The 26,552-nt window shown below is 38.4% G+C and overlaps 1 protein-coding gene across 1 annotated transcript in view; it reads left to right on the top strand.

Annotated features, from left to right (window-relative positions):
* Window positions 1-20,935, top strand: part of SRPK1 (SRSF protein kinase 1) — a 72,022-nt gene extending 51,087 nt beyond the window's left edge. The window contains 8 exon segments of the mRNA XM_068961051.1: window positions 853-878; window positions 1,305-1,518; window positions 1,900-2,319; window positions 3,040-3,140; window positions 8,588-8,695; window positions 13,434-13,503; window positions 16,964-17,056; window positions 18,476-20,935. Coding sequence (XP_068817152.1) covers window positions 853-878; window positions 1,305-1,518; window positions 1,900-2,319; window positions 3,040-3,140; window positions 8,588-8,695; window positions 13,434-13,503; window positions 16,964-17,056; window positions 18,476-18,660 — 1,217 coding nt within the window. The 3' untranslated portion in view covers window positions 18,661-20,935.
* Window positions 20,936-26,552: the final 5,617 nt, after the last annotated feature.

The following is a 26,552-nucleotide window of genomic DNA, read 5'->3' as shown; positions in this document are numbered from 1 at the left end:
GCTTGGAGAATTTTGACCATTAGTTTACTAGTGTATGAGATGAGTGCGATTGTGCAGTACTTTGAGCATTCTTTGGCATTGCCTTTCTTTGGGATTGGAATGAAAACTGACCTTTTCCAATCCTGTGGCCACTGCTGAGTTTTCCAAATTTATGAGTTTATTTTACCACAATTTAAAAAAAAAATTTTTTTTAAGGAAGACTGAAGAGTCTACCTTCCAGCTAAACTAAACTAATATCTATTACATACTATGTAAAAAATTACTGTAACTGTTGATACCACTTTCCTTTTAAAACTGACAAGTGCCAAGAGGAACTAGTCTTAGGTAAGAGATGAGATGGTTGTTGGCTATCATTTTCCATTCTAAGCACTACATGGGAATGGGATTTTAGCAACATTAATAGTGTGAATTGGGCTACCCTGTGGATCAGTGGTGAAGAATCCGCTTGCCAGTGAAGGAGAGGCAGGTTCAATCTCTGGGTTGGGAAGATCCACTGGAGAAGGAAATGGCAACCCACTCCAATATTCTTGCCTGGGAAATCCCATGCCTGGTGGGCTGCAGTCCATGGGGTCACAAAAGAGTCAAACACGACAGCAACTAAACAATAGTATAAATCAGAAACGGGAACTTGGTTCTTTGCATATACTGATGCTATCTGGAGAAGAGTTTATTTAAATTTATTTTAAATGTGTCAGCTTTTCTGTGCATTGTTCTTTAAATGCTATTTTTTTAATGTTGTTTCTAACAGTTGCTTAACAAACTATACAAAAAAGACTTCACTCTGGTAGGGTGTCTTAGTTTATATTGCCTGCTGAATGCCAAGATTCTGACTTAGTTTTCTTTTCTTTTCAGTCAGTACTGCACCCCAACCTAAACCAGTAAGTATAATGTGTTTCTACATTTAATTCTGATCTACGGGTAATGGGCAGGGGTTCTTCTGTTATGGATCAGTTTATTTAGAGTTTGGAAAACAAAGAAAAAATGTTCCTGTGCTTCTGTAATTTTCCCCAGTAAATTCCTATGTGTCTTCAGCAAGTTTGTACTGGTGAGGCCTCCATAAATTTGAACGTGTATGAGAGTGAACCAGCCCCACAGACTGTTCTGAGGACCGAGATTTGTTGTGTATTTTGTTTTAATTTGGTTTCATAAGAGTATCTGCATTTTTTTAGTTAATGAAAAACTTAAGTGTTGTGTTAGGGAAATAGTGGAATTTAATCAGGAAGTAATTAAAATTAATAGTTATCTCCAACTAGGGTAATGGATTAGCCACCTGAAGGCTTTATCTGTTTGTAATCTCCGCCCAGGCTGACAAAATGTCAAAGAATAAGAAGAAGAAATTGAAGAAGAAGCAGAAGCGCCAGGCAGAATTACTAGAGAAGCGAATGCAGGAGATTGAGGAAATGGAAAAAGAGTCGGGCCCCGGGCAGAAAAGGCCAAACCAGCAAGAAGAATCAGAGAGGCCTGTTGAAAGACCCTTGAAAGAGAACCCACCTAATAAAATGACCCAAGAGAAACTTGGTATAAATAGAGCATCACAAATTACTTTATAGCAAACTTTAATTTATCATTGTTATATCATGTAGTGGTTTCATGTGTACACAGCATCTCTGGGGGTGTCCTTACACAGTAAGAATACAGAACTTGTCATAAATGTTAGGGAGGTAATATTCAGATGTAATTTCTAAGTTTTCTCAGGAAATGCAACATAGACCTTTTTTAGCAGTTGGGTAAGAATTAGAAGATCTTTGTCCTTCCATGAATAGGCTTTCGATATGCAGTCATGTTTTTATGTCACTCTGTATAAGTTCTGGAAAATGTTTTAATCTTATGGAGAGATTTTTTTTTCCTCTTTCATGCATATGCATACATGTACATCCTTTTTGTCTGTTTGTTCCTTAGAAGAGTCAAGTACCATTCACCAGGATCAGACACTTACAGGACGTGGTATAGAGGGTGGTGCAGCAGAAATTAATTGCAATGGCGTAATTGAAATCATTAATTATACTGAGAACAGTAATAAAGAAACATTGAGGCTTAAAGAGGATCTACGTAATGCTAATGACTGTGATATCCAAAATTTGAAGCAGGAACCTAGTTTACTAAGTTCCCAAAATGGAGACAGCAGCACATCTCAAGAAACAGACTCTTGTACACCTGTAACCTCTGAGGTGTCCGATACCATGATGTGCCAGTCTTCATCAAATGTAGACCAGTCATTCAGTGAACAGGACATCAGCCAACTTCAGGAAAGCATTCGGGCAGAGATACCCTGTGAAGATGAACAAGAGCAAGAGCATAATGGACCACTAGACAACAAAGGTAGTTTCCCATTACTCCTTCCCTCTATAAGATATTCATGAATTTCTGATATGTCAGACAAAGACAAATAATGTATGTTACCACTTCTATGTGGAACCCAAAAAATAAATGAATTAGCAAAACAGAAATTGACTTACAGGTATAGATACAAATGAGAAGAGAGAGAAGGGGAAGGAAAGATGGAGGTGGGGACTGAGAAGAACAAGCTACTATGTATAATAAAATAGACAGGCTAAGGGATATATTTTACAATCCAGGGAAATACAGCATTATTTGTGGTTACTTTAAATGGAGTATAATCTATAAAAATGCTGAGTTGCTATGTTGTATACTGAAACTAATATGTTGTAAATCAACTATACAATTTTTTTTAATTACCACATAGAAAAAAATCATGGGTTTCTAAAATAAAAGTATTCCTTTGTTATCATAAATACAGCTTTACAGCAGGTGTCCGAGTTACCTTCCATGTATAGATGTGCAGTTCAGTTTGATCTTTATTGGTCATATAGTGAGTACACAGCATTTTTACTTGTTGCTTTGAAGGCAGAGGTTTTATTTCTGGAAACTTGAGGTGTTGCTTTTACTTATTTTCAGTCTTAGAAAATGTATTAATAGGTGGCCAGTTTGGGGCCTGGGTGTGTTACCTCAGAGTTTTATTAACCTTTGGATATTTCTGTGTTCATTGAACAGTCTTATTGATGATACTGTTGTCTATAGGAAAATCCACTGCTGGAAATTTTCTTGTTAACCCCCTTGAGCCAAAAAATGCAGAAAAGCTCCAAGTGAAGATCGCTGATCTTGGAAATGCCTGTTGGGTGGTAAGTTAAGCTTGTCTCAGTGTTTTGAAGGACTGGGGATAAATAAGAATTTGGACTTTGTCGTGCGAAAAGAAGAAAACATCTGCAGTTCTCCACCTAGATTGCCAGTGACCATTTTAACTTTCTCTTAACCTTTGCATGAGTAGAGAGAATGGTATGCTGGAACAGTCCCCTCTTGCCCCTACACCAGGTACCTGTCACTGACATTCAATGATAGCCACTCTTGGCCAGTTTTATCTGTATCCTCTTTGACTTTCATAGTCTAAATGCCCACGTTCAGACTTTCCCTTCTGTTTTTTAAATCAGCATCTAACCAACTTACTAATTGTAACCTTTTAATTCATTTAATATATTTTGGACACTTTCTGTCAACCACAGATTTATATCAAATTCAGTTTTATGTGATACTTGCTAATATACTACAACCCTCACATATTCTTGACAGTTCTTTGTGATGAACAGTCTTTGCTCATGAGTCTTCTGTAGTTGACCTAGAACATGCCCTAGACATGAAATTGCTAAGTCAGAAGTTGAGTGTTTTTTTTTAAAGGGGGGTTTTGATACATAGTATCTTATTAATACTGTTGTTTACCAAGGTAGTGCTTTTGTGTTATTTTTAATGAATATCTTTTTAAAAATCTACAAAGATTTGTACATAAACAGTACTATTCAAAGAGCCATATGCTTTATAAACAGGGATACTGGAGACTATTGAGGTGAAATTCATTTTAATAGATCCTGTTTATTTTTATATTTCAAATTCTCTATTCCACATGACATCCTATATCTAATGGTTCATAACCAAGTAGGATCTCAATTTCAGTACTGATTCCGGAATATTGTGGTAACATTTTAACATGAAGTAAAAGTACTTAGCACTAATTGATAGGAATATAGAAAAGCTTTTTAGGTAATTGGAATTATTTCACCAGGCCACCATATTTTTACCTGCATGACTACAGTGCCTCCTCACTTCTCTTCATTGTCCTTGCCTCTTACTGACCGTTCTCAACACAAGTATCAGAGTGATCCTTTCAAATGCATGTCAGATATTCTCAAAACTTTGTGGTGGCTTCCTTTAGAATGAATAGAAAGTCCTTACTGTGGCCCACATACCACCACACCAAGCAAAAAACTTAGTTCCTGTTCAGATGGCATCTTTCCAGGGGGATCTTTGCCTGAACATCTACCTGACATAAACCACTACTCTTTACACCCATGCATCTTTTATATTCACTCACGTATTTCCTTTTTTTCCCTCTTGCCCTCTCCCCTAAGTTTTCTTTCTCCACGGCACTTAACCCAATCTGATTCTATATATTTGTTTAATATCCCTTTCGCTATCATATATGTCCCATCACAGCAGAGATTTTTTTTCATTCATTGCTGTATCTATAGTGCTTAGAATAGTACCTGGTACATAGGAGGTGCTTATTAAGTATTTAAAACAATTATAGAGGAAAACATTGACTCTGTAACAAAAATCACGTGGTATAAACTTCAAATGTTTGTCAGTTTTCTGCTCACGTCATTTCAGGCACCTTTGCCTTTGTGTTTGGAACACCTTCCGTCATGCCTGCCTTGTGCATTTGGCATACTCTGTCTTACTTGGGTACAGTCTTTCCTGTCATTTTTCTACAACAGAATTAATGTCTTTTTTCTTTAGTTGTCGCATACATTTCTGTTTTTAATGAGTCTCTATGCTAAAATGACTTTACCTTCTTTTCATGTGTTCACTCATTAGGCAAACGTGTGGGCGCAGACTTGACCTGGGCACTAGGACGGCGGTGACTAGACAAGGTGCCTGTCCTGCCAGATCCTGGTCTGAGCTCACATCTTGTTGGTCTCTTAAGCACAGCAGCATCTGGCATTCTGTAATGGAATTTTATATTATTTTCAAAGAGCTTGGTTGTTTAAAATATTATACTTTTGCTCATCACTTATGCACATACATATATAGCTTAGGGTCACTTACATAGATTTTTAGTTCAAAAATCCATGCCCTTCCTTTGCCAGTTTTTCACTCCCCCATGTAATGGTATTTACCTTCATTATTGTTAATAAATAACTTAGGTATATTGCTTCCAATTCTTTTCAGTTTTAGCTATTTCTTCCTTTCCAGTAGGACTTATCTGCCATTACACCTATTCCCTATCTTGTCAATTTAGTAGGACTTTGGGTTAAATAATTTCATGTTTGTATTATTAGGACTAATGCTATCTTCAGCTGAACTAAGTATATATTGTGTTATGATTCCTTTTCCCTTTTTGCCTAACACTCTTGTTTCATTATTTAGTTGTTTGTTGTTGTTGTTGTTGTTGTTTTTAACTTTTTATCATTTGATTCCACCCCATACTTTGACCCATTGCTTTGAATAGATACACTTTAATACACATGGACACCCTGGGTGTTGGTCAACTTTTTCTTCCTAAAGCGCTCTGTCCTGGAACTTGTTGTCTGTGTTCATCTCTTTGGCTGCCCTGTGGGCCTGCTGCCTCACTGCCATTTGAGATTTCCTTTCATAGTCATCTTCGAGATTATTGTTAATTCTCTCTCTCTATCCATTTGTGTCTCTCTGATCTTCTTTTGGTTTACTCCTTCATGGTTTTTGTTTGAAATATGTACAACTTCTGGTGGCTTCCTAAAGGAGTGAGCATCCTTGCACATCTAATGTCTTTATTCTGGTTTTACTGCATGTAAAATTCTAGGATGAAAATCATTTTCCCTCAGAATGTTTGTCATTGCTTCATGTTTTTCTAGTTTCCTGTCATTGCTGCTAAAAGACTAGAGTCATTCTGATTTTTGGACCTTTGTATGAAATCTTTTCCACTGAGGAAGTCTGTGGGATCATTTAACAGCCATGTGCCTCATGACATCTATTTTCATCCATTAGCTAAGAACCCAGAGTGCACTGTCAGTATTGAAACACTGGTTCTTTGGTTTTGTTTCTCGATTTTTTTTTTCTTTAATTCTCTTCTTTTCTAGCTCTGGTACCTCATTATTCAAATGTTAGATTTTATTCAGGTTCTCTAATTTTCTTACATATCTCTTCTATTTTCTAACACTTCCTTTTCCAGGAGATTTCTCAGCTTGTGCTTTTAAGCTTTATATTTTATTTCTTTTATTATATTCTTACTTTCTAAGAGTTCCTTGGTTCCATGATTATCTGTGAGAGGATTTTATTTTTCCATTTTCTTCTTTATGTGGTGTCTTCCTTGCCTTCTTTGTTTAGGGTCATTAAACAAAAGACTGACTGACTATTTGAATGGAGTGCCAGAAAGCTGTTTAGAAGCTTTGCGTCTGGTGGATCTTGTTGAATTATTCACTATAAAATGATCTGTCTGAGCTGTTTCATTTCATCCTCAGATGTCAAGGTCTTAGATTGGTCATATTTCCCACAGAAAACTTAAGTCTTCCTCAAATCTCTTAACCAGAGAGTAAATGCCTGACTGCTAGTGTTTTGAAAACTGAGTTAAGCTAGAAAACTGGGGGTTCAGCATACAATTACATATAGTCACTTAATTGCCCTGTATTCAGAATAGTACTCTCCCGTCAACCATCCCGAGCATCCTCCAGGAACTGTTCTACCTGCTTCAGACAAAAGCTCTGTGTCGGGTCAAGGAAGGGCTGTTACACTGCATCATGCCCGTGTTCTGAGCTCTGTTTCTTTAAAAGGTGTTCTAAAGCAATGTTCATTTGTTAAATCCCACTTACCCACCTACTTCCAGAAATAACCTGATACCTCTAAATCCTTATCCTTGGGAGGGGGAATACTGTGATATTTATCACCATGCTTCTCAGCTTTCACTAGTGGCTTATTATTCAGCTTCCTTGGATCCATTAAGACATTTAACAACGATCTCTCTGCTTTCCAGCTCCTAAATTGTATTGCTGTGACTTCTTTGCCATTCTCTGTCTTTGTCAGTTTATTCTTTCTTTCTTTATTTTTTAAAATGTATTTATTTATTTGAATGTGCCAAGTCTTAGTTGCAGCATGTGGGATCTAGTTCCCTGACCAGGCCCCCTGCATTGGGAGCACATGTCTTAACTACAACCTACAGGGAAGTCCCTGTCAGTTTATTCTTTTAAAATTTAACACTGGATTCTCTACAGAAGTGGAGTTTCAGGGATAAGTGGATGTGTGTGTTTCCAGTTCAACTTCTTTTGATGATTCTTGGCCTCATCATTTAGAGTCTGCGTAAGGCAGTAGTAAGGCACCATGCGAAAAGACAGCTCCCTTGAAAACAGCATGTCCATTTTTCTAAGTGTATCACCTGTAGCACATTTCCACTTCAAACTCAGTATCTGAACCCATTGTTTTCCTGTGAAACCACTTCTCTCTCTAAGTCTTTCCACCCGTTTTTGTTGACAGCCTCTACCACAGAGTTCCTTGTAACTCTTCTTCCTGTCTCCCGCTTCTAACCATTGAATTTTTAAATTGTGCTTATTCTTCCTGTGAATGTCCTTGGTTCTAACTCTTCTCTCCTGTTTTCACAGTCATTGTTCAGATGTTCATTACTAAGCCTAAATCTGGCCATAAACCAGAAGAAAATTACCGGAATGGTGTTCTCAGAGGTCCTGTCAGTATTCTTACAGGATGCTCTCCTGTTTCCTAACATGCAGTGGTCTTTTGTCACCAGATGAAATCTGAACTCTTCAACCTAGCAGTTAGCTGTTTGGCTTTTGCAAATGTCTTTCCATGCCTTTGTGATGTCCCCTTGACCTGAAGTACTTTTGGTCAAACTTGTTCCCTTTGGAGCTCCTCTCAGTGATGGTTTTCTGCCTGAAGCTTACTCTGCCTAAACTCCGCTGTTCACAAATCGCTGTTTTCTTTATTTTTAGATGTTTTCCCTTTTCACCCATACATATCTTAGAGAAACTGGTTGTTTTGATGCTTGCATCCCCATAGTGGTTAACATGGTCCCCAAGATAAATGTTTTGTATTTTTGGAGTGGTGAGGTAGCAAAAGGAGACTGAAGGCAAGAAGTCTTTTTATGGGTGGTGTTTGTAAGGTTCTTAAAACTTGAAACCTACATCTTTTATTTTCTCATAATGAGGACACAGCAAGGAAAAGTTTGAATGGAACCTAAATTGGTAACATTTATATGTTGAAATGCAAATTATTTTAGACAAACAAACAACTTAACTTTTGTTTGGGATAATAGTTTTCCATTTCTTACAAAACAGTTTGTTATTGCCTAACCTGTGTATCTATATATAAGTTCAGGCTCATGTTTGCAGAAATAATTTGGAGCAGATGGCATGTAAAGAAAAGTGCTATTTAAAGCCAATAGCATAAAAATGATACTTAAGAAATGAGCTACATGAGAACTTTCATTTAGGAAAAACTTTGGTGAATTTATCGTAATCTCCGTCATTAAGCAATTATGACTTGTTACTTCTTAGAATAAATGAATTTTAAAATACTGTTTCCTTCATTTACTCAGCATAAACATTTCACCGAAGATATTCAAACAAGGCAGTATCGCTCCTTGGAAGTTTTGATAGGATCTGGCTATAATACCCCTGCTGACATTTGGAGCACAGCGTGCATGGTAATGTTTTTCCTGTCGACTTTAACTTGTTATGTGGTAATTTGCTAATTTCAGTAGACCAGCAAATTTTAAAAATAGGAATGTTTTTCTGACGATGCTAAAGCTGAAACTCCAGTACTTTGGCCACCTCATGCAAAGAGCTGACTCATTGGAAAAGACTTTGATGCTGGGAGGGATTGAGGGCAGGAGGAGAAGGGGACTACAGAGGATGGGATGGCTGGATGGGATCACTGACTCGATGGACGTGAGTCTGAGTGAACTCCAGGGGTTGGTGATGGACAGGGAGGCCTGGCCTGCTGCGATTCATGGGGTCGCAAAGAGTTGGACACAACTGAGCGACTGAACTGAACTAAACTGGCACTCTAAATCCCATGTCTGGAGATGTCTGAATTCAAAACCTTAGGTATAAACATCTGGCATTCCATTCGGTTCCTGCCCAATTCCTATTAGGTGAAGGAACCAAATGTTTCTTATTACAGATGGGGGCTGGGGGTAGGCATTAAAAACAACTGCTCAGAAGTGGTATTGCTTTTGCAAGTTACAGGTACCCCTTTCCCTTTCAGCTCTATTATCAGATAGGAAAAACCCTCAAAATTGATGCATTTTATACAGTTCTATATATTCAGCAGTTCTTCAGACATCTTTGCACCTCACAAGATGACTGAAGCTCAGTTATCCATGGATTCTTAAGTTGCTGCTTTCTCCTTGTCAAGCAACTACTCAAGTGATCAGATTTAGTTGCTATTAAATGACTTCCCACAAATAGCCGCATGTTGCTGCTAAGTCGCTTCAGTCATGTCCGACTCTGTGCGACCCCAGAGACAGCAGCCCACCAGGCTCGGCCGTCCCTGGGATTCTCCAGGCAAGAACGCTGGAGTGGGTTGCCATTTCCTTCTTCAATGCATGAAAGTGAAAAGTGAAAGTGAAGTCGCTCAGTCATGTCTGACTCTTCGCAACCCCATGGGCTGCATGCAGCCTACCAGGCTCCTCCGTCCATGGGATTTTCCAGGCAAGAGTACTGGAGTGGGGTGCCATTGCCTTCTCCGAGCCTCATGTTGGAACATATGAAATTGTTTCCTGAAATGGAGGTACTCTTTGATTTGTAGTTGTGTGTTTTACTTTTTTTCTCCCCTACTTGTAAGTACCGTACTGGCAGGAGCCATGTCTGTTCTTATGTATAGCTAAATGTCTGGTTCAGGGCCTGAGACCTTTTGAGGGGGTGCTTACAGTGCATTTCTAATGCTCACTACCCAGAGTCATCACAGACTTCACAGATTAAAGGCATAGTTTTCCACAAGACTGTTCTCTCTTCAGACACCAGCTGCAAGCTCTGGGGTCCACAGGCACCTACACTCCTGACCATCTGGCTACAAATTGGCGATTTCCACTATCCTTTCAGATTCAATAATTTGCTAGAATCATTCACAGAACTCAAGAAAGTGCTAAAATATTACAGTTCTGATATAAAGGATATAAATCAGGACCATCCAAATGAAAACATGCGTATATTGAGGCCTGAGAGGGTACTAGAGATGAAGAAACTTCTGTGTGCTTAGCGTACTTGACTTTCCTGACAAATCAATGTGTATCACCAACCAGGGAAGTTCACCCACGCTTTGAGTGCCCAGAGTTTTCATTGAGATTTCATTACAGTCTCTAGCCTCCTTATCCTTCCAGGAGATTAGGAGGTCAGTTATGACAACACTCAGTTCAACACCTCAACCTTCTGATTGTACAGTTGGTCTTACCCACCCTGGGGGCATGTCCATCCCCCCTCTTGAAACTGTGTCTAGGGGCCCACTATGAGTCACCTCATTAGTATAAACTGAAGTGTGGTCCTGAGGGGCCCACCATGAATAAGAGTCACTTTTATGACTTGGAAATCCCAAGAGTTTAGAGGCGCCCTCCCAGGAAACAAGAACAAGATCAAACAAATTCATTAGTATACAGTAATAATTAATATTTGTGGGTCATCAAATGACTGAACTAAACCAAAGACATATTAAACTATAATTTCAGCTGCTATTTTGTTTTGACACATCAGTGGTCTTTTAAGCAGGGGGGCTACCTGAAATGAAGATGGTTTGGTATTGTGTGCACAAGATGAAAAACATCGGGGAAAAAACTTCTTTCTTGCCATACTTTAAAGTTTGTATTGGGGGATTTGATTTGGTAGAGGAAATAACTGATAGAGATGCCCCCATACAAATTATAGCTAGTTTGTAGGTGGCCTTTGATTTACTATAATGTGGTTTTTAATAGTTTAGTTGAGGGCAGTAAGTCCTGCTTGCTGATTAAAATGGTACAATGTCAGGCTTAAGAAGTAAGGCAAAAAAGATGAAAGGAGGGGTTGGTTAACCTAGGCCCCTCTTTGGACCAGCTCACATACAGGAATTTTGTTGACTAAGGAAGGAAAAGCACTTAACTGACTTGAGACAGTACCATGAAAACTTGAGCCCCATTTATTACCGCAAATTTCTCTCATTTGCTAATAGACGTAGAAATATTGCTTTAAATATCACTATACTCAGAGAATAAAAATAAATCTTGGAATATCAGAAGTGTCTTGGAGACATGGATCCTCCTTCATCCAGTGCAATTAATTGATGGAAAGATTGGGACCCTTTCTGAGAAGTAAAAAGGCAAGTTGTGAGATTGCCTGCCACTTTAGTGATTGGTACTACAAAGTTAGAAACAGTTATAAGAAGGGAATGTTCTGTGAAGAGCATTAAGAATGAATAAAGAATAGATACTGTCTCCATAGTTTTATCTTTCCCAGAATATCGTATAGTTGAAATCATACAACATGATTCGTTAGCTTTTTTTTTTACTTTGTAATACTCATTTATGGTTCCTCCGTGTCTTTTCATGACTTGATAGTTCATTGCTTTTTCGCACTGAATAGTATTCCATTATCCGGAGGTACCAGCACACTGGATTTAATAACTGGTTTTGCCTGTGTCTGTTAGCATGACCCTGACGGGCACAGAATAGGCCCTTTGGTCAGCGTGAGACAAGGACAGGAGTGGAGGCACCAGAGTCCTGGATTCTGGGATGGGCTTGGCCTTTCCCTTTTGGTCAGTTTTCTCATCTGTAAAGGAAAGATGTTCAACTAGGTGTTTTGTAATCAAGTTTCTAGGGGTTTTTAGTTCTGTTGTGATCTTTTGGTTTGGGTTGGGTTTTTTGTACTGTTAATTATAAAATTGTAACTAATAAGCAACTACCTTATGTTCCAAAAATAAAGTTCTTTTAGAGAACTTTAAGTATCTAGGTGGAAAGATTTAGTTTTTTTTATCTGTTTTTGTTTTGCCATACCACATGGCATGTGGAAGGAACTTTAGTTCCCCAACCAGGAATTGAACCTATGCCTCCTGCATTGGAAGAGTGGAGACTTAACCACTGGACTTCCAGGAAAGTGCCTAGAGTATTTTTAATTTTTAGAAAACCATCTTCTTTTTTAACTTGTAATATTTTCACTGAGTCCCAACATGAGATGGAAAAATTAAAGTACTGGTTTTAGGAGAGATTGACAAATTTTGATGAAGAAGCAGCTGTTTGTTTCTGTTCTGCTTTGAGGGTGTAACAAGTATTTGCTTTATCAGTGTAGTTCAGTAACGAACTGCTAGCATGTAAAACAAGCTGTGCTGAGCAAGAAGCCACACAGCATTGCTGACATTTTAGAGACAATCCTGAAACTTCTGGTTTTGTGGTTTTGTTCTGGGCAGTAGTATAGCCCAGGTGATACATTTTTGAAAAAGACTCTTCTTTTGTGACAATGGCAGACCACCAAGACCTAGACCTGGGTCTAAATTGAGAATGTGCCCCAACTAAATCCACCCCACATTCCTGAGATTGTCTGGGATACTTGGCACCATTGAGTCAGTCAAAATTAACCTGTGGTTACTAGCGCTTGACTGATAACTGTACTTTTTATATCAATAAGGTCCTTTTTAAAACTGCTGTTAAATTACTTGCTCTCTTGTTAATCATTGAAAAATTAATACAGCCCCATCATTCAGATGCTGTCCTCTATACTGACACTTACTCCTAAGGAAATCACTTTTTCAGACCCTCTTAAACTCTGCTTACAAGTTTTCTTGTTATAGGAGACATACCTCTCTTTTTCTGATTGGTGAATGCATACCTGCTGATCAGTATTAGTGGCTCCTGACTCCATTTATACTTCATCTTTTTCTGATTCTCTATAGACCAAGGAGTTGGAACTCTCTATCTGGGACAGTTTAACAAGTGCTTTCCAAAGCAAAACTTACTTTAAAAGTGCTTTCTACCAAACTCTAAATCCTAAGTAGAAAAATTTCTGAATTTTTTTGGTTTTGATTTTAGATACAAAATCTTAATTTCTAGCTGTGTGAATTTATTAAAAATACTCACCTCATGAATAATTTAATAACTTAGAATCACCTTAGATATGTCCCTCTCTGAGCAAAAAGAGAAACGTAAGAGAGTTGAGTTAATGGTTAAGAGACTGGGACGCAGGGAGCTTGGAATAATCCACATGTTAATGTTAACTGAGCTTTTGCAGTTTTCCTGCTCCATTTTATTAAGGTGCAGGTGTGAAAGGAAAGCTCTTTATGAGTAATTTTAGACAATGTTTTAAATAATCATTTGCAGGTTTTTCCAAAAAAAAAAAATTATTAAAATTGAGCCAAATAGCAGTAAACTTCCCAGAGGTCTTTTTTTTTTTAATGCTTTCATAAGCTTTTCATCTTTTTCTTAGGCCTTTGAACTGGCCACAGGTGACTATTTATTTGAACCTCATTCGGGGGAGGAGTACACTCGAGATGAAGGTAGGTCCTCTCACCTGAGGTTGTCTGTGCATGGTGGCTGTCATCTGTTAGTACTAAAGAGACTTAGTCTTCTTAGTGTGCTAAGTATATATAAATCCCAGAAAAGAAATATATTTTATATTAAGTATTAGATATAGTATATATTTTATGATAGATATTAAAGAATTCTATGTAAAGATTAGAGAAAAGGGCACAGTTACAGTTGGTTGAACTGAAACTTGTATTTGCCAGATTTCTTCTAAAGAATCTAGTTGTCTTCCTCTATAATAGTAAACCAGCAATTCATTCTTAACCCAGTTTGGATCTACCTGTTCATCATTTTGTTGCCTAGTTATGCTTCCAACTTTATCTGGAAGTCAATTTCAACATACATACACTCCTTGAATGCAGAGAATATATCCTCTTTGTCTATATAAATTATACAGCATTTAGTGTTCTTTTTTTTTTTGTCCTTTCTGAAAATGAAAGCTATATATTTTTTCTTTTTAAAGGATACTAACATTTAGAATTCCATTTTAAAAGAAAATACTACAGGTTTATATTTTACAATACCAGTAGGAAAAGCCCAAGCTGTCAGTTGCTCTGAGAGGCTGTGAAACCAGACAACTAAATGTGTGATTACATTTTTAATCACGGTGGCATTCAAGTAACTAGATGATAGCATGAATTTAAGAACTTTATTAAAGGAACGTTTTACCTTCTTTATTACATGATTTTGGCGCTTTTGTTTTCAGAATCAGTGGGGATTGCTTTGAGAGAGTACTGCCGCTGGACCCACCCAGGGTGCAAAATAGGTCTTTTACTTTCTGTGCTTTCCTCAATTCTTTAAGAAAACAGGTTCTGTGCTGTATGGAACTGACAGTGCTATTTTCTCAAACTGGAATGTCAATAGGCAGTGTTAGTAGAATCTCCTAACAAGTACTGTTTGGAAAATGCTCTGCTAACTAATCTCCATAGCCATATACCTATTTTAATGGGTACAATTTGGACATAATTTCAGTACATAAGCCCCTTTTAAGAATATACTATAATTACTACCTCTGTACCCACTTGATTTTCCCTATTACCTGCTTGCTTCTTTTCTGGGGGCAAGAAAAGAAGTTTGGGGGCATAGACTTAACACTGTTTTAGAAATGCCCTACTAGGGACTTCCCTGGTAGTCCAGTGGTTAAGATTTCGTGCTCCCAATGCAGGGGGCCCAGGTTCAATCCCTGGTCAAGGTATTAAGATCCCACATGTTGCGCTGCACAGCACAGCAAAAAAAGAAAGCCCTACTGTATCTGTTTGGTATGGGTAATTAATTTTTTTTTCTTTATTTCCCTAGATTCCCTATAAATAGTCTGTGGTACAAAACTCATATAGTGGCTAGAATTATATTGTATGGGGTATTATGCTATCAAACCTGAAAAGTGAAATGTAAATGAAAGTTTCAAGAGACACAAGAGAACCAGTTACCCTAGATATTTAGATCATAACTTACTCCCTTCTGTTCCAGTCAATACTAATAGTCCTGAGATAAAACCTCAGAGTACTAACTACTATTTGACCTATAGGAGCAGAAAAAGTAAACGCTTACCCCTCGCTAGTGTAGGCATAGAGTTAGGAGTCATGGTAGGACTGGGGCCTAAGTAGCGTGTCTTCTGCTATTAGTGACATGCCACAGCCCTGAACCTTAAAATAATACTTAATAATTTTGCCTGTCAGGTATATTAATCCTATTATTAATTGATAAACGAGAGGTAGGTTGCTGCAACTAAAAGTAATGTTCGATTTCAAGGGAAAAATAATTCCTTCTCTAAGAAAAGTACTAAAAGAACCAGTATTTTACTTGGAAGTTTACAGTAAGATAAATTATAGTCGCATTTATAATTAATTTATACAAAGATACTTATTTGCAGATCCCCTAAAATTGGCAAAAATTTCATGTCAGTGAAATACTTGTTACCAGATCATAAATTCAGTCAGACCGTCCAAAGGTTATAGTGAGTTCATGAATATAAACTTTTAAATATAATATAAACTGCCTTTAAATGACACCAGTGAGTCCTTTACATGAAAAATAGGAAGCACTTGAAACCTTTCCAAATTCCCAGATATGTGAATGTCCCTAGCATATTATTCCCCTCTGAGATACATTATTAGAAGTTGTCAGTGATTCCTTTTGACCTTGATTCTATAACTGCAAAATTTAAGTCATTTTAAAAACTGTTCTGTAGCTAGGAGCCATCGCCTTTTAAATCTCTTCATATGTTTCCTTCTGGCACCTGCAGGGAAAGCTAGTAGGGCTGTCTGTAGGTGTGGGCGCTGGTTAGTCCAAGCTCACCTCCTGGCAACAGACTGCACGTCTCCCTAGCAGCACTCACAGGCCATAGTCCTGCTGTGACAGTTATAAGGCACTGCGTGACTTGAACACTTTAGAGCCAAATGTAGTCAGGTATAATAGCTGTGCTTTAAATGTTGTTGCCAATTTTTTCTTTAAAAATATGATTTATTACAAAAAAACCCTCCGGACAAGACATGATGTGATAGGGGCTTTTATCTGAGCTCTAGCTCTTAATAGCTGTATAGCTCAAGTAGTCCATTCTCCTTGAGGTTTTAGTTTCTCACCTTTAAAATGGGGTATTAATTTTTGGCCTGTTCTACAAGGTGATTGTGAAAACTTAATCATATGTGAGTGCTTTGTCATGAACATTCTTAAATAAAGTGATATTATTTCCCGCAGAGCCCTATTGAACAGTTATAAATATCTGATATCAGTATCTATCCTAGAATGTCTGAAGCATATTGGCATACTTTTTACCTTACTTGTAAAACCCACCTGAACCTAGACATATAGACAAAATAGAAATAAAATAGATAAGCCTCCAAACTTTAGAATGGGACTTGCCAACTATAGGTGATCAATCACCTGAAATAATTCTTGGCCTTCCCAGTCTTCCCTTGAGTATCCTGGGTTTTATTTGTAGTTACTTTTAAGTAGCTAGTTCTTGAAAAAGCTATTCATAGAAAAACCTCTTTTACAGCTTGTCCTTGATCCTGTTCTTCTTACCCTTCTATTTTAGACCACATTGCGCACATTATAGAGCTGATAGGCAGAATTCCAAGACGCTTTGCCCTCAGTGGGAAATATTCACAGGACTTCTTCAATCGCAGAGGTAGTATTGTTAACATGAGTTTTCATCTAGGTCCCAGGGATGCAGCTTCAGGAAGCAGAGCATTCACACCAAGATGGTTTTTAGTTACCACTCAAGTCCCACTGGAGTGGTTATCTGATTTGTAATGGTTTTCTGGATTCTCCATTAGATGGATAGAGTCCTCTTCTCATTTAGGACAGAAAGCAAGCGGAAATGCTTTACAAAGAGGTGTGCATGCTACTCTTTCTGCCGGTGTTTAGAACTGCATTCGTTATTCCTATTATGTATGTCTTTTTCCCCCCTCTTGAAATGTTTGAAACATACAGATCACATTGCATTGATCATAGAACTTCTGGGGAAGGTGCCTCGCAAGCTCATTGTGGCAGGAAAATATTCCAAGGAATTTTTCACCAAAAAAGGTAAAAGAAGTGTGTTTGTTCCCAGACATTGAGGGGACAAAAGTGTTTGACAATGAAGAGGTAAGTACTGCTGGGTAAAGTGTCCTCAACACCTAAAGAAGGATGCTTCTGCCTTGAATGTGGAGCTGTGACTTAGCAGAGACTGGAGCCAGACCATCTGGGTTCAGATTCCAACTGCTGTACTACTGATGTGGTCTTTGACCCAAACTCAGTCTCCTGATTTCTAAATGGGGATTACTTCATATTAAATTAATTAGTAGCTGGCACATAGTTCTATGATTACTCCTACTATAGCACTTCTGAAAAATGGGCAGATTTTGCTGAGGCAGTTCTATCAAAAGACAAGTAGAATTAATTAACTTTTATACTTTCAATTTCATGAGTTTATATTATCATTTATTAGTAAGGAAAACAAAGATAAAATTCACCTTAAGTTTTTTACTGGATAATATTATGTTGGCATATTTAAATATGTATTTTTTATGCATTTCAAATACTGAAATGTGAAAATCTGATCTTACAAGGGGCTAGAAAACTGTCTTAACCTTTTTTCCTTTTTTGTCATGGTTCCCTTTTTCCTCAAAATCTCTACACTTGGGCTGAGAAAAATCTCTCTTTGTCAGCACTTGAGAGCAAGTATTTCTTAATGTTTCTATTTGGGGCAAGAAAATGGTGAAGTGCTTCCTGAGGGTTCTTCCTTGTGTGCAAAGTCAGGTTAATGGCATGCATGTACCAAGTAGGTAATCAGGCACTCACTGCCCACAGAAGAGACTTCAAATAAGTGTTATATAAGAAAAAATTTTTAAAGCAGCATTAACCTTAACAAGTCACTGATAATTGACTACCTTTAAAAAAAAATTTTTGTTTCGAGGAGGCAAAAGGAGATTGATGTTCCAAAATGGTAGAGTGTGATACAGCTGTATCTGAAAATTTGTGTTTTTTTAGTTTTGTTGCTTTTATACATGTTGGACGTGGTTTTTAGCTCTTTATTTTTTAATTACTGCCTTATTTTGAAGCAACATTTACTAGATTATTGAGCCAAAAATAGAGTACAAGCAAACTGTGTATGTGGTAATAAATTGCCTCTGAATACCATGAGACCATGCTGAGTATATCAGCTTTTAATTTTCAGTTTCGTGAATACCTAGTTCCTGACAGGCCTACCCAACTTGCTCAGGACGAAAAGTCCTAGAATGGTGGATCAAAATACTGTTATAAATTTTTAGGCCTCGTGGAAAAATGGAGACACTTCTTTCCAAGGAATGCATTAGATAAGAGAGGTGCTTTATGAATGGAGAAGGATTAGATTCTGGTGGCAGTTTGATTTCTTGATAGACTGCCTGGATTAGTTCCTGGATTTCCACAGAACAGTGTCACTTACCAATGTTGGTCAGTTTCTTTGTACTGTCTTTACCGTAGGTGACCTGAAACACATCACGAAGCTGAAACCCTGGGGCCTTTTTGAGGTTCTAGTGGAGAAGTATGAGTGGCCTCAGGAAGAGGCAGCTGGCTTCACAGATTTCTTACTGCCCATGTTGGAGCTGATCCCCGAGAAGAGGGCCACTGCCGCCGACTGTCTCCGGCACCCTTGGCTCAACTCTTAAGCCCGGTCCAGCACCGCAGCAGAGATCACAGGCTGGCCCTCTACCCCTCCCCTCCAAGCATTTCCCTCTTCCCTTTTCAGGGTGAAGCTCTGCCTTCAAGGGTTTCTAGGGTGTTGTGTCTTTTGTCTAATCCAACATGTTCATTTGGGTTTGCTTACTTGACCCTGTGGAGATCCTCCCACAGCCATTGGGCATCCTAGGTGAATTTGGCCTTGATTGGGCTCTGCCAAAGACTAATGGACTAAAATGTGAAACAGCCTCACACCCTGTACCCTTGTCTTTCCATTAGGACATCCTTTAAATTATAAGCATCCTTTTAAAAAGAGCTGTGAAGATGTATGAGCTCATCCTTTTATTCACTGACTCTGAGAGTCAAACATTCTAGTGCATATCGTGTTGCCAGCATAAGGATGAGAAGGGGAAAGGGTGTCACTTCCGTGTACAGCAGAGACATTAAACTTGCTGTATCCAGGCTGCATCATCTTCCTGGATTGTTTCTGTTGTCCTCTTATCTTCACATTTTTTCTGCGACTTTTAAGCTACTGTGTTTTTAAATGAGCTGTATAAACACCAAATTTAGGTAACATTTATCGCTGTTCGAAGCACTGTCAAATTCCTTTCATCCTTTAATAACCCTAAAGTCCTCGAATCTTCAGTCTGATTTTTGATGGAAACAAAACTGGAACCATTGACTAGTAATTTCTTCAGAACCACATATGTTCTGCAAACAGTCCTTTCCTGTGTCTTTTCTGTACCCTAATAGCAGAAATACTTTGATTGGCTGTTTATTTTTTTTGTTTTTTTTAAATCCCTGGCTGGCACTTTACTCATTGCACTTGAGTTTATTGCCCCATAATTAAAGAATTCAGGATGACTCTGGAAAAGAGAACTAAGTTTCAGAGATTTTCCCATCTGAGAAGAAACCATCCTAGAGTTCTTGGTTTGTTTTTTGTTTTTGTTTTTTTACAAACAGTCCCCAATTTTTATTTAGGGCCTTTGCTTTACCTCGTCCAGAATTCAGCCGTGAAGCAGTTTCCCCTTATGGCTTTGCCCTTCTCATTTTCTCAGAGGCTTCAGGTCTTAAATGAAATCCCAGGATACAAGAATCAAGGGGAGGGGGTGGGATGGCACTTTTTTCATTGTAGTTTATTTTGAGGGTTGTGTTTGTTTTTATTATTTTTCTTTCTCGATTGGTTTAAGATTAGCCATTCTCTGCTGCTATTTCCTTGTATAATGTAAGTTTTAAATTTTGAGATGATTGAAAATGTACTTGAGGCTTTTTTTTTTTTTTTAATGGGAAAAGGCTTTGTGAATCTTATTTTAGAATGAGCCTCTCCTAGACTTGCCCTAGACATTACATATATTCCTCGGGTCATACTGAAAAGCAAAAGAGGGGCAGGATTGGGGTCACAGCTGCTTGTTCTGCACGGACCAAGTGGGCCTCGGGGATTCAGCATTCTCCAGAAGTGGCTACGGGACTGATTTACAGAAAGCCAAGGAGGTGCAACTCGAGGCTCTGCTAACAAAGCGGCGATGAGACTGCTGGGTGGCCAACTCTCTGTACAGAAAATTGGAATCTAGATTCTGTCATTTACCAACAAAGGCAAAGGAAAAAGGGGTGCAATTATGCAATCCGTTTAACTCACAAACATATTACCCTGAATAACTGGCCAGCCATTTCATCGGATCCTTGATGGTAATCCTGAAATCAGACATGTTCCTGTAGAAAGAATTTTAAGTGAGGCTCTCTATGCACCTATCAAGAATAAAGAAAATAGATTGTATCAAACAACGGCAGGGAAAATCCTTCAGCAGTTCTAATCCACTTTTGGTTTTCAGCGATATATACATCTAAAGCAATACCAGACTAGAACTGAATTCTTTCCTACACTGTAAAATCACAATTGTGGAATGATAGGAACTCTGGTGATGACATTAAGGTGAACTAAGCAAGACATACACAAATAGAAGGCCCTGTTTTAACAACTAACATGAAGAGACATGTAATGAGAGAACCTGTAACTTCATTTTGGAAATGTTTTCCCACCAAATAAGGGCTTTCCCCCCATCTCTTAAGGAGCCAGATGAATTCAAAGCCGTAGAAAGAGGCAGCTGTAGAATTTGATCTTCCAAGTATCCCATGTACCTTTATTGAACTTACTGTCAAATTGCCAGGATCTCACTAAAGGATTTCTATTTGCTCTCAGTAAAAAATAAAACCCCAAACACATTTTTATTCTTTCTACTGGGTGCATTGTCTGTTTTCTTTGTAAATGCAGTACAATAAAATTATTTAATAACCTATGTGTTTCCAGAAGATTTCTGTTTGTTGCCAAGTTAATCTGACATAGCTTCAGAATGGAGGAACGGATTGGTTGAGTTGCTTTTTGAACTTAAATATACCATGAAACTGTATAACTTCAACACATTATTTTGAGGGGTTTGTAGCTTTGCTTCTATCTTTAAGTTGGAGCTGAAGTGGGATTAACAAAGTACATTTTGGAAAATTCTAAGAAAATTGTTATTCCTATAACTCCACCATTTTTCCTGAATATTTGTGGGTTGTCTTTTTTTTCTCTTTCTAAAGATCACAAAGTGCAAAATACCAAAATTTTGTGAATCTCAAGGCACTGGAATACACAGGCTTTCATATATTTGTCTCATTCACCCCTCAGTATAAATTCTTAGAAATGGATTGGCTGGGGCAGAGAGTAAGCACATTCTAAAGGCATTTAGTAAATGTTGCCTAACTTAAGCAGAGAACAGTTGGACTGGTTTGTGGTGACCAACAGTGTTTGAATGAGCCTGTTGTAATCTCTCTCATTTTATTCCTAATAGCCAGTTTGAATGCCCCAAAGGGGAGTATCTTGTTTTAATTTGCATATTGGATGACTAGTACGGTCAGAAGCTTGTTTCATAGGTTTTATTGGCCCTTTTTTGGTCATTTGCCTACGTTACCCAACTTTTCTTTTGGCATGCTTCCTTGTTTGATGATTTGGTAACATTTTTGCCATTTTTCTGTTGCATTTTCCATTTTTTTTAATTTGCCTTTCATTTTTGTGATAATGTTTATTCATAAAGCCCTTCTCTAGCCCTGAACTCTCTGTAAACTGCTTAATTATTTTGTTTTAATTGAACTATGCTTTAAGGTATACGCAATGTGTTCGTATTGTAGTATTGACCAGAATGTAACCTGTTTAAAAAAACAACCAAAAATTAAATTGGAATTCTTCAAATCAGCATGTTCATCAGACTGACAATTCTAGGCAGTCCCTCGAAGTCTTGTGTTAAGCTATCTCAAAAGAACCATCAAACTGAGTTGCAGTTACAACCCTTAGTATCCACAGGGCAACCATTAAGCTGTTCCAGAGGTGAAATTCAAAAACTACTTAGATGATATGTATTTATCCTTTTAAGTCATTGCACAAATATTAACCCACACCACCTCATGATATCAGAAACATCTCAGTTAAAAAACCATAAAGCTTGAGATCATGTGTTTAGAAGCTTTAACTAAGCAAGTTTACATTAGTACCTACTTCTGTTACTGACGAGGGTTTTCCATACATAGATTATCTGGTTTTATATCCTACCAAGTTCACTCTTATCATAATCTCTTTTGTCCTTAATTCATATCTAGTTATTGCCCATTTTAATACCGTAACAGTAATAAGCCTTGCTCTCCATTTGGCAGAACTGGACCATGTTATGAAAGTATCAGCTGCCTGCAATTTGAACTATATTCTTAGAAGTTGTGCCCTTAAGACATTTCATTGGTTGCTTTGGATTTATTAAATACAGAGAAAAGTATGGTCAGTGTTGGCAATTAGAGGACCTTACTATAAATCCTTGAGGTTGGATAGCAAAAGTAGGACGAATTTGAGGGTTAGGGCCTGTCATCTTCAGCAGTTTATTACAAAACAGACATATCCATCAGCATGTAAGGTTACTAGAATCTCATCTTTGTTGCAGTAAGGCATTCTGGTAAATGCCCATTTCAGCAGAAAATAATTTTTAATAACTATGAGACAACTTTTTAAAGGACCCCAATGATTCTTACCTGGTATTCAAGCACTTACACAATTCCCTCACCTTTAACGTGGGCTGGACTTTGTGACTGTTCAAAAGTAACAGGATGTCAGTTTTTGGTTACAAAGGGGCCATGGCTTCTGTCTGTGCACTCTGTAGGAACCCTTGCTGTGGGGAAGCAAGCTGCCAGGTGTATAAGCCTTTGGAGAGGCCCTCAGCTAGCAAGGAACTTAGGCCCTTGGCCCAACTACCTGTAAAAGCTGAGTCCTACACCCCTGAGCTTGGAAGCAGATCCAACACCTTAGTTGCAACACTGAGAAACCTTGATGCAAAGTCACCTGGCTAATCCTTGCCAATTCTTAACCTGAAGGAGGGCTTCCCTGATACCTCAGTTGGTAAAGAATCCAACTGCAGGAGACCCCAGTTTGATTGCTGGGTCTGGAAGATCCCCTGGAGAAAGGATAGGTTACCCACTTTAGTATTCTTGGGCTTGCCTGGTGACTCCACTGGTAAAGAATCCACCTGCAATTTGGGTAGACCTGGGTTCGATCCCTGGGTTGGGAAGATCCCCTGGAGAAGAGAAAGGCTACTGGCATGGAGAATTTGCAGAGTCAGACACAACAGCAACTTTCACTTTCAACCTGTAGAAATTGAAATGTTTTAAGCCACTGAGTCCTGGGGTAATTTGTTATGCAGCAACAGGTAGCTAATACAGAGATGTAAGATAATGAAAGCATTTAGGAAGGACATCCTTCTGGTTCACATTTCAGATATAAATCGTAAGGCCTTCCTCTGTTGACCTGCTCAGTGCTAGTCACTGTTCAAGCTTGGGCATCACAACCATTCCTGTGTCCCAGCCAAAGGCAGAGGAAGGAGCATAGTAAGCTTGGTTAGAGGAGTACTGATTTTACTGATTTTTCTGTATACTTTCAAAGATGAAATCTGAATTTTAAGGTCAAACCACTTGAGAAAGGCTGATGATGCAGTTACTGTCAACGAAAATCATCACTTTATTGGAGAGGTTGAATTCTGAGTTTTGAAGATAAAGCAAAAGATGAAATGCTGACTCATGTGACTCAGATTTGCAGATCTTCTCCAGGTTGGTAAACATTCACTCCTTCTTTGGTGAAACTCACTGTTCTTGAGGGCAAGATGAAGGCTATTGGCAGATGTACCTGAAGCCCCCAGAAGCTTCTCTGGACGTTCATAGTTGCCATTCTAGTGAGAAATCTTTTAAAGACAAGGAGGCCTTAGAAATTTTTCTTTTGCCTTTTATAAAAAGTTACAAGAAATAACAAACCTAGCTAAAAATGTCACTAAAGTGCAGAATTGGCCAAATTCTGTTACTCGCGGGTGGTCCAGTGGTTAAGATTGCTTTCACTGCTGTGGGCCAGGGTTTGATCCCTGGTTGGGGAACTAAGATCCCACACAGGCTGTGTGGCAAAAAAAAAAAAAAAAAAAAAAAAGCTTGCATAAAGTAGATGCCTGACAGTGAAATCATTTTATCAGCACAAGAAAACATGAATGTGATCACTCCTAAGTCCCATCCCAATGGTTCCCATCATCAACAACTGGGATGATGCTGAGATACTCATGCTTAGCCTATCTGAGCTAGAGGAGACACTGCATTGACCGGGCAGGTGTCCGAGTACATTGGTTAAAAACACGCCCTGCAGCCCAGAATAAGCCTGTTTTCCATGTCACTGCTGGTTGATCAAGATCCATTACGGTTTTGTTCAGCATTTACCCACTTTCTACCTGTGAAAGAACAGCACCCATACGTTACTGAGGAAATGTACCAAGGTCAGAAAAAGAACACTTGTTCTTCCTGGATCACTCACTGCAGGTAATCAGCAAAACCCTGCTTTAACATACCATCCTGAGAACAGGGAATAGCCTAAAGAGCCTGTCTTTGTCTTGGCATCTGCTATGATGAGGTATTACCTAAATTGAGTTCCCCTCAGGAAACTGGTAAGATTCACCAATTAACGTACCAAACCTAAAGTTTGTTTTTTGTTTTTTTTTTTTTTTAACAAGAGATAGTCATCTCTACTGTAACAAATTACTTGGCTACTAATAACTTTCTGAAACTGTTAGCCCGTTCTGTTTGGGTCAGTGTGGGCACTGAAGAAATAAGATTTTTGGTTCCCAAAGGGAAAAGTCAATTTAGTCTTGAAAATTTTTACATCCTAAAGTCACCCAGTCTTTATATGAGACTTCCTGATGAATTCAGGTTCTGGTAACCCCTCTAGTCGTTTCCTCTGTGCATCAATTAAAAAAAAAAAAAAAAAAACCTGAGGAAAAAAGCAAAGGACTCCCTAAACCTCAACCTAAAACAACCCAGCATGGTTACAGCCACCTCTTTTTAATTGCCCTCTGAGAGCTGGATGGCAGTTTCTGGGTGCTTTCAAACAAGCATCCTCAGTGAATTAGACTGTCGGGGACTCACCCTAGACACATTGATTTTGCTGTCATTTTACAGAGAGGCCTTGAGATGGTAAAGCGAGTTGCTGGGGTAAAGGGATAGGAAGAGAGGGTGGGTTCCTAGTCAGGAGAGTTAAACCATCACTCTGAACGTCTTGGATGTGGTCACTGCATTTCTGCCTCACTGGAGTTTTCTGAGTATAGTAGGTCTTATTTTGAAACTGTCAGTTCCTAATCCTATAATGAAAGGCTTCAGGACTTCAGGCCTAGACTAGCAGACACAGGGAAGCATGGAACAAGTTTTCTGAAGAATTTGATTTGCTCATTTTTCCATTTTCAGGGAAATAGATGACCTGTCATATTAAAAAAAAAAAAAGCAAGATTATAGAATTTGACATTGTTAAGCAAATAAAAATGCCCAGTACTCACATTTTAATTCAGTTCTACACCAGACATGCGAGCTTCCTCATTAGTATATAATATCAGTGTCCCTCAACTAAAAATTCATCAATGTCTTAAGATGTAAAAAAATATATAGGGCAAGAAAAAAGACAGCTAGTTTGGCTTTGATTCAGTAATGCCACCTCAGAATTTATCAACAGGAGCAAAAAGTTTTCCGTGATAGCAGTGCTAAATGGCTAACTAAGGTCTGGTTTAGCAATGAAATGGTACAACAGTGCTGTGGCGTTTGGGGCTTTAAAAAAATTTAATAAGGAACATTGCAAAGACATGAGACAGTGTTTATACTCTAACAGTTTGCTACTCAAAGTGTAACCCCTAACTGGTAGCTTATCACTGGGGGGCTGGTTAGAAACACAGTGCTTGGATTTCTGAACTTCAGCTAAATTAGTCTCAATTTTAACAAGATTCCTGAGTTAATTTATGCATATTAAAATTTGTTGTTCAGTTGCTCAGTCATGTCTGACTCTTTGAGACCCCATGGACTGCAAGCATGTTAGGCTTCCCTGTCCTTCACCATCTGCTAGAGCTTGCTCAAACTCATGTCCATTGAGTCGGTGATGCCATCCAACCATCTCATCCTCTGTCATCCCCTTCTCCTCCCGCCTTCAGTCTTTCCCAGCATCAGGGTCTTTTCCAGTGAGTCAGCTCTTCGCATCATGTAGACAAAGTATTGGAGCGTCAACGTCAGCCTCAGTCCTTTCAATGAAAGATATTCAGGGTTGATTTCCTTTAGGATGGACTGATTTTATTTCCTTGCAGTCCAAGGGACTCTCAAGAGTCTTCTCCAACACCACAGTTCAAAAGCATCAATTCTTCAGCACTCAGCCTCCTTTATGGTCCAACTCTCACATCCATACATGACCATTGGAAAAACCATAGCTTTGACTACATGGACCTTTGTTGGCAAAGCAATGTCTGCTTTTTAATAGTCTGTCTAGGTTTATTGTAGCTTTCCTTCCAAAGAGCAAGTCTCTTAA

The sequence above is a fragment of the Capricornis sumatraensis genome, chromosome 22 (assembly GCF_032405125.1).
Source record: "Capricornis sumatraensis isolate serow.1 chromosome 22, serow.2, whole genome shotgun sequence".
NCBI lineage: Eukaryota > Metazoa > Chordata > Mammalia > Artiodactyla > Bovidae > Capricornis > Capricornis sumatraensis.
Note: the sequence above shows the minus strand (reverse complement) of the source record. Positions and strands in the feature narration are given on the sequence as shown.